Genomic DNA, 9,403 nt, shown 5'->3' on the forward strand with positions numbered 1-9,403 from the left:
GAGGCATTTCTTTGCAAGTCCAAACCCTTCAGCGTACTTATTTTTATAACTAAGAAGGTGCTTCTTTTTTTCTCATTTTATATACCATCGAACTTATAGTAATCATTAGGGTGTCCGGGGCGTACTCGGTAAGGGGTTTCGGTGACCCCTTTCCCCGATCGGGAACACCGCCGCCATCCCCGCGGGGTCTCGAATCGGGGTGGGTTTTGGGTGTGGGTTCACCGCTGAAGATGGCACAACTTTCGAGGGAGACCATCTTTCGAAACCATCTTTCGAAGATGGCACAACTGTGGAAACCATCTTTCGGAGATGGTACAACTTTCGAAACCAACTCCCCTAATAGGGGAGTGCCGCCATCAAAAAGGGGTATTAGGGGAGTGTTAGAGGGGAGTTGACGTGGCTTATTCTGGTTGGTTACGTGTAAGAGGGGGGACTCACCTATTAGGTGAGCACCCCTTACACCCTTAGGTTGTATCATGACCCCATCTCTCTTATTATTTCTCACCTATAAATACTAGTTAAACCGTTGGTTCTTTCATACTCAAATACATCTCACTCCATTTCCTCTCTCTCCCTTGTCTAGCTTGTGAAATCAAATGGCCATCCTAAAAACATTTGTTGCTTCACTTCTTGTCTCTCTTGTTCTCTTCCAAGCCTTCCAATTAGTAACCTCTTCTTTTCGTTTTTAATCATCTTTATATTTATTATTAATACCTAGTATGCTTCCAAAAACATATTATTTTCACTCTAAACAAAAAATTCTTTTTTATTATCTCCAATAAAATTACCCCTTTATCTTCTCCTCTTTAGTAAGATTTTAAATTTCTGATCCAACTTACATAGTCCTTAATAACTTATCAAGTTACATGTCGATATAATTTCTTATATCATTAGATGGATGTCAATTCAGACAGTTTATTACTTTTCTTTTTATTTTTAGTAATATGACTTTATGTATTTTTGTTACAGGATGCTGCTAGTGTTGACACATATCCACCCACCAAAATCGGTATTATTTCAATCTATTATCTATATTAAAACAAAACATTTTGGTGCCACTTGGCATAATTTTAATCCACTCATTGCCACCTGGCATTCTCTTAACCATTACTGAAACAAATTGAGCGGGATTTCACCACACCATTCATCCCTCTTTTTGCTTGACCGTGATTGATAAGAGATTGATGGACTTTCCATATTTTTGATATCAGTTTCCTTCCAATCTTAATTGCAATCACACTAACCACGCTCTTTGTAATAGGCCATTCAGAAAACCCTAAATCTCAAACACAAAAATTATCATCAGGTATGTTTATCTCTATCTTTGATGTTGTAATCCGACAATTTTTTGATTCATTCGCTTTAATCGATCTCTAATCTATTATTTACAATCTCCAGATCCCAAGATTTCTTCATCTTCAATCGCGATCGAAAGCAACCAGTTTTTATGGAGAAATTGATTGAAAACCAAATTGAATGCCGAAGACGAGTTGCAGTGATCAGGTAAGTCGTGTATATCTATTATCTAATCTTAATTCCTCTCTTTCCTGTAACAACACATCATTGTTGTGATCTCTGCTCGATTTCAAATAACAGAGCTCTTAAACCGTTTGATATCGGTGCTTTCAAAACTAGAAGATTATATGGTTTTGCTATTCTTAGATGAACACAAACTGATCTTTTCTTTTTTTATTTAAATTGTTATAGTTAAATGGTTCAAACAAGACATTCAGTGAATGAGTATGGCTGCGTCTAGGGTGAACTGCCGGCTGAAGCGACATAGGCACGGTATTTTGTTTTGTATTTAAAACATGGATTTCAAGACAACAAGATTTATACAAATTGAATTACTGATACATTTTTTTGACGTTTTCTGTATGACAATGAGGAGACACGGAGGAGTACTGGTACAATGGGCCAGCCCTGCAAGTTGTTCAGTCTTTTTGCCCGACCAGTTTGATCCTCCTAAAGTTCTTTGTGGTAAACCCTAATATATGTGTACTTTAGTTTTTTCGTATTACCAGTTTGGAGTGTTGGGCAAACGGTTGTGATTGGAGCCTTAACATCTGCAACTGCATTTGGAATGACTAAGGCTGTGCAGGGGTAGTAAATGGTTACTTTGTTATTGGTTCTGTTTTGTTTTCACTTTTAAAGTCACACGTGTTTTTTTTTACTTTTGATATTGTAATTGAGCTCTATGGTAGATTACAATTAAATTGATTGAATGGTTACACAAGTATGAAAAGTTTCACATGCTAATAACCTCAATACTTAGTCTGATGCATTATTTTTGTTGTTTAGGCAAAAATGGTGCTTGATGAGGTGGGACCAGAAGTGTTCGGCATCACAAGAAACAATGAGTCGATTAACGGGAAGGCGGCTATAACCAGCTATCAATCTTACGACTCTCTTACAGTTTTTAGTCAACGTGATTACGCGAATAGTTTTGGTTCTTATGTTCGTGCAAAAGAGACTCTTTAGTACAAGACAGGCCGGTTTGGTCTGGGCCTAAAAATAATATGCGCGGTAAGCCAAAATACACACAAATTTATGTCATGATATTTTGTCTGACCATTTATTTATCTAAGTGCAATAGCGTGAGCGATTACCGAGTTCAATGGGAGGATCTGTCATCATATGTGACATGCATTACAACCTGGCAAACTTATTTTTTTGGTCATCATCGTCGAGCCTTTTCCATTTTAACTATAAACATAATTAAATTACCTATTTGACCCATTTATACAAACTTTAATAATTTTCAATTATGAGAATTTTACACATCGACAATTTTATTTTCGTAGGTAGCAATTTGGGAGATCTCTGGCTAGGTTGTATGCATATCGCATATTTTGAATTGGTTTGTTTCCTTATGGGATTGTGGTTCACTAAAAGCATACATAGAGTTTGTGGGAGTCAGTTCACTTTTAGCTCTACTGTTTGTTTGTTTGTTATTTGTTTTTTTTTTTTTTTGTGATTTACGGTTTTGATTTGAGTGGTTTGGGTAGAGTATTTCATTCAATTTCAAGACCGTGAAAAGGATTTCGAGCACAAGAATCATCTTGCATTGTTAGTTCTTAGCCAAATCATAGTTGCAAGTATTGTTCTTATTTTATACTTTGTATTGTTTTTCAATGTTCAACCGTGTTATTTTTTTATAACATAGAGTTCAAGATAGATATGATTTTTATTTATTATTCCGAATATACGTTAAATTAAAAGAATCATAAAGATCTGATATATAATTCAAATAAATGTATCAGTTAGTGTTTAACAATATTCACCTATTTCCGGTTCACGCGTCATTCTATTGTGGTTCTGTTGTTAGACATGGTTGATCGATCTTCCATTAGGAGAAGGAAATCGATTGCAATGGATAATGATAGTGGGCAATCATCATCGTCTACTGCTGCTGTTGTCATTGGTTCACAAATTGTCTGCGAATCGGTAAGACACTCCGCAATACTCAGGGCTGCATCATTCCGGTGTATCCTTGACAGTTTGCAATTTGCACTGCTTGATACTCGAGCAAGTGCACAATCGTCTACAACATTAAGTAGCGTGCCTGTGCCTACCCGGGCATACATTGATTTGGGAGGTTGTACTAATATTTGTGAGTACTGTAAAGATTCTATTTTTTTTGTATGAAGAGCGGCTGAAATTGTCCCCTTAAAAGAGTAGACTGAAATACAATACGTGTTGTGGCAGAGGCGCTGTACGAATTGACTTTCCAAAGGACCTGCCAATGTCGATAAAAGATCTATAGTCTATGCTACATTTTATGGCAAACATACGCGCTGCGGAACCATACCAGGGTCGTAACGAACCAACTGATACTAGCCAAACAACATCGGTACGGGTATTTGTTTTTATGGTTTTCACTCGATGTAAAAGATATATAGATGTTGGCGTCTTCTCCTTTCTGCACTACACCGTTTCTCATGGTTTTTAGTGGCTACTTTGAATGGGTATACAAACTGCAAGTTTTGAGTAGGCTGTGTGTTTTGTTTTCTGTTCTATTGTTCTTTTCTTTTGTTTAGGGTTGTATGGTACCTTGGGGTTTTGTTTTGTTTTGTTGTAATCTTTCTGCAGCTTGCTAAGGTTGCTGTTGTACTTGATAAATATAGCATATTTCCATATTCATTATCCCTAAACATACTTGTAAGTTTTTTTATGGTCTACATTTAAGTATTTTTTCCATGCTCATTTTTAAATATAATATTATTATTATTATTATTATTATTATTATTATTATTATTATTATTATTATTATTATTATTATTATTATTATTTTCAGTCTTAATGATTGTTGATTGTTATCAATATATTATACTTAGATATTGTAGAATGTGTTCTGAAATCGGACTTTATGTGATGTTAATTTGAAAAGATATTTAGGAGAAATGTGATTGGATGATGGATTGTATAAAAAGTCTTTGAATGCGCATCAAATAGTTTCACGAACTTGAAAGAGATCCTTTGTTATAGCAAGAACAACATGACAAGCAATCTTTGAGTTTAGGGGTGTCAATCGTATAGGGTTGACAGGTTAATGGATTTTGAGGTTAGGGGGTTAAACTCATTGGTCGGACGTATATCGTATATTTATTTATTATATTTTTTCTTAATTTAATACTTTATTTTCTACCCAATCTGCTTACCAGTGGTATATAGATCTTATTTTTATTTTATTTTTTTGGAATGTTCAACTTGGGTATGACTGAATTGAAATCTATACATGGTGGGTAGGGTCACGTATGGAGAAGGTGGGAATAATCGGGTTATATTATGATTTCAATTTTTTAATTAAAGGTTTTGTACGAAATTGTTTTTGCATTTCTACTTTACATTTGGGCCGGTCGCCATCAAAAGACTTTCAAGAGTTGGTTTGTACTTGAGACGATCCGTTTTCACACATGGTCAGTTGTACGTAGCTTTATCAAGAGTTAAAACACGAGATCGAGTCAAGCTACTAATACTTAACAACGGCAAACTTGCGAATAAAACAACTAATGTTGTTTATAAAGAGATCTTCAATGAGTTGTGATTTTTTGTTGTATTCATGTATTTCAATTATTGAGTGTACTCTCTGTCATTCCCGTTAATCTTTCAACGTATATAATTAAAATATTTGCGTCAACAATGTTAAATTAGTTATTTTTTTATTAGCCACCCGCGAAACTCGCGGGGTCTTAGGCTAGTTTATTATTAAGTGAATTAAAACGTATCCATCTTTATATGAAATTAATTGTGTGCGAACTAATGAATTTTCTCAATGTAACTAATTTGAGAAAACACTCTATATTGTATGTATTCGGGTACCATACAATTGCAAATTTTTAATTGCAAGTTCGTTACAACAAAAGAAAAGGATTACATTCCCTACACATGAAAACAGTGGGTGTTAAGATGGATGATTTTTTACACGGTTTGTTATATACAAAGGTGTAAACGAGTCGAGTCGAGCTTGCCTAAGCTAGTTCGAAATTGGCTAGTTTTAAGTTACGAGAGCTCAAGTTTAAGTTCGGCTTGTTTCGATATTAAAGCTCGAGTTCAGATATCTTGAGTAGTTTTTTGAGCTCGAGCTCATTTAAAAAAAAATTGATATATAAAAATAAAAGGTTCGTAGCCTCACAAGTCTACTCACGCTTAATAAGGGAAGCCAGGCAGTGGCTCGTTTATTAAACAAGCTTATGTTAAGGCTTGAGCTCAATTCTAATTTTTAGCGAGCCGATTTCTCGTAGCTCATGAGTGGTTTAGTTCATTAAATCTCTAGTTATTAATAATAACCAATAACGAATTAAATCTGTTTGTTTGCAGATTGTGGAAAGGCATGTGCGACAAGGTGCATGCTATCGAAAAGGCCACACCTATGCAACAGGGCATGCGGAACATGTTGTGGAAGGTGCAATTGTGTGCCTCCAGGCACCTCAGGCAACTATGAAGCCTGTGCTTGTTATGCTGAAATGACCACCCGAGGAAACAAAAAGAAGTGTCCATAAAATTGTCCATGTTAATTAAAGATTATGTATTTCTAATTCATGCCCCCCCCCCCTCTTTTCCTTAATTATGTTGTCATTCCCATCACGATACGTTAATAAAAATTGGTTGTGTTTATAATCAGATTTGAGTACTCTCTACCTATGGACCCTAAAATAAGACATGGTTTTATAATAAAAAAAGAGACTAAATATTACCGGAAGTCGTCTCATACACGTGCCATTCCCAACCCTACTTAATAGGTGTGTAAACGAGTCGATCATTCATAAGCTACATGAGAACGACTCACTAAATGCTTGAATTAAGCCAAGCTTAAATGAAAATATAGACTACGATAAAACACATTAATTAAATGAGATCGAGCACGAGCATCATACACCAAACTAACTTTTGTTGAATATAATTCAACATATATTAAATAACAAATATTGATATATACATAACTATGATAAGAAAGCACATAATATGGTATCATACATACATGATACATACATAAATTATGGTTATCTATAAAAACAAACAAATAAATGTTTTAAAGTTGATAAATGAATAAAAAAACAAGCCTACTCCTTACAAAGATTTAGCTACTAAACTATTTACTAAGATAAACTCAAGTCCAAAGCCGATCTTAAACTTTAGTAAATTAGTCTGATCATTCCTAGTTTAGAACATGGATATTAGGGATGGGATTTTTGGCTCAAATACATGTATTTCTACCGATTTAGAATATTCGGTACATGTAACGGTTCCAACTTTTATCAACTTCAATATTCAGTATGTTCGGTGTCAGACCCCAGTCGATGGCGAAAACATCGGGGTAGGATGAAATTGATTGCTCGAGACATCACAACTTGCTAAACGTGGCAATAATTAATTAAACTTGATTTCATTGATAACTGAATAGGTACATTGTCTTGAAATAGAAATGCAACAAGGAAAGTTCAAATACGACAAATTTAAAAGTACATAAATTTAAATGCGTGTCTAAAATCCATCCTACTAGATTCTTGAACCTAATATCATCAATTTCTTGCACTATATATTAAAATAAATGTCAACAAATAAAGTATTGGTGAACATACAAGCTTTAGCTACTAGCATAGATAGAAAAGTTATCATCATTCCTACATGGCATAACAATATACTAAGGCATGAAAACATAGTAATACTAGCATGCATCAAATAAAGGTCAAACCAATTGTGTCTACAAAGTTGTGTATTTAGTCACCGAGACGGACAAAACTGTGATTGAATGACTTAACATAAACCCTTCCTAAGGGCGGTGTGCTGCTCCTATACATGTTAAGGTCGGCTCATGACGTTAATGACAAATATTTGTGCAAGAAAGGCTTCTAGCATGTATGTATCCTAACCATATCATTTCAATAATGTGATTGATTTTGTGATCGTGATTTTAATAATAGTGATTTTGATAATCTTGTATATATTCCACCCGAAAGTGTATAAAATGTCAAATGGGATATGTAAACTCATGGTTTGCAGAGCTTCCAAAAAGTCATGAATTGTTGAGTCTTGAGATTGGGAACACTGAAGTTACCCTACGATAGGGAAACGAATGTGTATAAGTTTATGGATTTGATTGATCGATTGAGTTCGGAATTAAAATGACGGAAAATATATATTTTATAGTCCTAAGTGTTATAAGGTACCATGGAATGGTTATACAAGGAGGTAGGATGATCTCCATCTATTAAACCCCATTATATGATTCACCGAAGCACAAAACCATCAACTTAGTTGATGATTCTAGTTGGTCATGAATATGGACAAAAATAAAAGTGTATAATTTACTAAGTAGCCAAGTGAGGACAACCCAACAAGTACATAATCAACATGGCAAATGTTGGAGACGAGGTAGGGTTGGCTTACTTTGATTCTAGGAAGTTACTTAGGATGTGCATCATCTAAATGACCAAGTAACTAAGCATGCTCAAACTAGACGAGTGCATTCTAATCATGGCAAATATTTGAATACTTGGTGTAGTTTAGACACTTTGTAACTAGAAAGTTTACTTGATGACTTAGCTTAAAGAAAATGGAAGTAGAATTATAGTTGGAAACCCAAGTCTCCATTGTTCACGCTTTACGAAAACACAAGCCTCACAACATTGAAGGTTGTGGGGCTTGGATGGTTTCAACACTTGTAGGTCACTTAGGAACCTTTAGGGCATAAAGTTTTAAGGTTTTTGAACCTCTAATATTATGGAAATTTACCATAACACAAGTCCCTCAACATTAGTTGGGAACAAGGTTTGGTGCAAGATTTCATAAGATGAACAATGAAAAAATGTAAGTTTGAAAAAGTTTTATGAAAGCAGAATTTCTAACCCACTTTGGACTTCAAATATGGGGTTGTATCACCTTGTTACACTTTGGTGAACATTTGGTAACAACCTTTTATGTTGTCCAAGGGTTTTGAAGTAAGAAAAAACATAAGAAAAGTAGAAGAAGTGAGTTAGAACTCACTTTGAACACTAGAGAGTATTCTGCCCAAAAGCAGAATTTTCTTGAGAGAATTCGAGTGTTGTGAGAAATTTGAGAGTTTGTAAAGTGTTAGGAGAGTGAGGAGGAGGCTTATTTATAAGTGAGAGAAGTGGGTCATGTTAAACTAAATCTTTAAGGTGGTCGGAGGGTGAAAAGTGGGTGAAAACATTAAAACCCGTAGTTGGGTAACAGACCTTCATGGTCATGCAGACTACGTGCATGGTCATGCAGATCACAGCTCACATGGTCATGCGGATCAGATGCATGGTCATGTGGATCATAGCTTGCATGGTCATGCCTTGTCAAGTGCATGGTCATGCGAATGTGTATAATTTCAAGAAACTTTTCAGAATTTGTAGTTTGACCCCTAGAGTTTGATAATTCCATCATTTTGTGCTAAAAACTCATAATTAAGCATGATTTTGGGTATTTACGTTTTATGTAAGTATAAGACACATATGATCACACTCTGAAGTGAATATAAACTTAAAGTATGGTTCGGTTTTGCCTAAAAACGCGTATTTGGTGATTGATTGCATAATGTACAAATACGAGTTTAACACGATTGATATAAAATATGATTTTTTCCATTATGATCAATTGTCTCGGATTACAAGTATTGAAATCAAGTACGAACACAAGTTTCTATAAATAGGAAGTACGAAAATACGAAACGTTATAGTCTCCCCTACTTTAGGAAATTTCGTCTCGAAATTTATTCAAGAGGAAGACTCTAGGAAAAGATGCGGGTACTTGTTCTTCATGTTGTCTTCATGTTCCCAAGTAAATTTTGCACTGTGCTTTCCTTCCCAACGAACCTTGACAATGGGGATTCGACTTCGTCTAAGTTGCTTTGTCCCACGATCCATGATCTCAACAGTTTTCTCCACAAAGTGTA

The 9,403-nt window shown here is 35.0% G+C and overlaps 1 protein-coding gene across 9 annotated transcripts; it reads left to right on the plus strand.

The window, feature by feature from the left end:
• The first annotated feature begins 535 nt into the window (after positions 1–535).
• LOC110885116 (snakin-2) lies at positions 536–6,123 on the plus strand. 9 transcript variants are annotated; one of them, XR_004870658.1, is made up of 8 exons: positions 564–665; positions 970–1,009; positions 1,262–1,306; positions 1,399–1,503; positions 1,708–1,980; positions 2,302–2,526; positions 3,329–3,853; positions 5,821–5,957. XR_004870658.1 is itself a non-coding variant. In XM_022132816.2 (3 exons), the coding sequence occupies exons 1-3, from the start codon at positions 597–599 to the stop codon at positions 6,000–6,002; spliced, it is 291 nt and encodes a 96-aa protein (XP_021988508.1). In that variant the 5' UTR covers positions 536–596; the 3' UTR covers positions 6,003–6,123. The 9 variants fall into 9 exon arrangements, 1 of the variants encoding a protein (XP_021988508.1); XR_004870659.1 differs by lacking the exon at positions 5,821–5,957 and having other exon boundaries at positions 3,329–3,613; positions 3,709–4,139; XR_004870663.1 differs by lacking the exon at positions 5,821–5,957 and having other exon boundaries at positions 1,708–1,788; positions 1,892–1,980; positions 3,329–4,139.
• Positions 6,124–9,403: the final 3,280 nt, after the last annotated feature.

This window comes from Helianthus annuus, chromosome 10 (assembly GCF_002127325.2).
Source record: "Helianthus annuus cultivar XRQ/B chromosome 10, HanXRQr2.0-SUNRISE, whole genome shotgun sequence".
NCBI lineage: Eukaryota > Viridiplantae > Streptophyta > Magnoliopsida > Asterales > Asteraceae > Helianthus > Helianthus annuus.

Bases quoted from the DNA above. Each gene is read 5' to 3' on its own strand.
- LOC110885116 (XM_022132816.2), top strand. From the start codon at position 597: ATGGCCATCCTAAAAACATTTGTTGCTTCACTTCTTGTCTCTCTTGTT. The intron at 666-969 runs GTAACCTCTTCT...TTTTTGTTACAG, and splicing joins TCTTCCAAGCCTTCCAATTA to GATGCTGCTAGTGTTGACAC. The intron at 1,010-5,820 runs GTATTATTTCAA...GTTTGTTTGCAG, and splicing joins ATATCCACCCACCAAAATCG to ATTGTGGAAAGGCATGTGCG.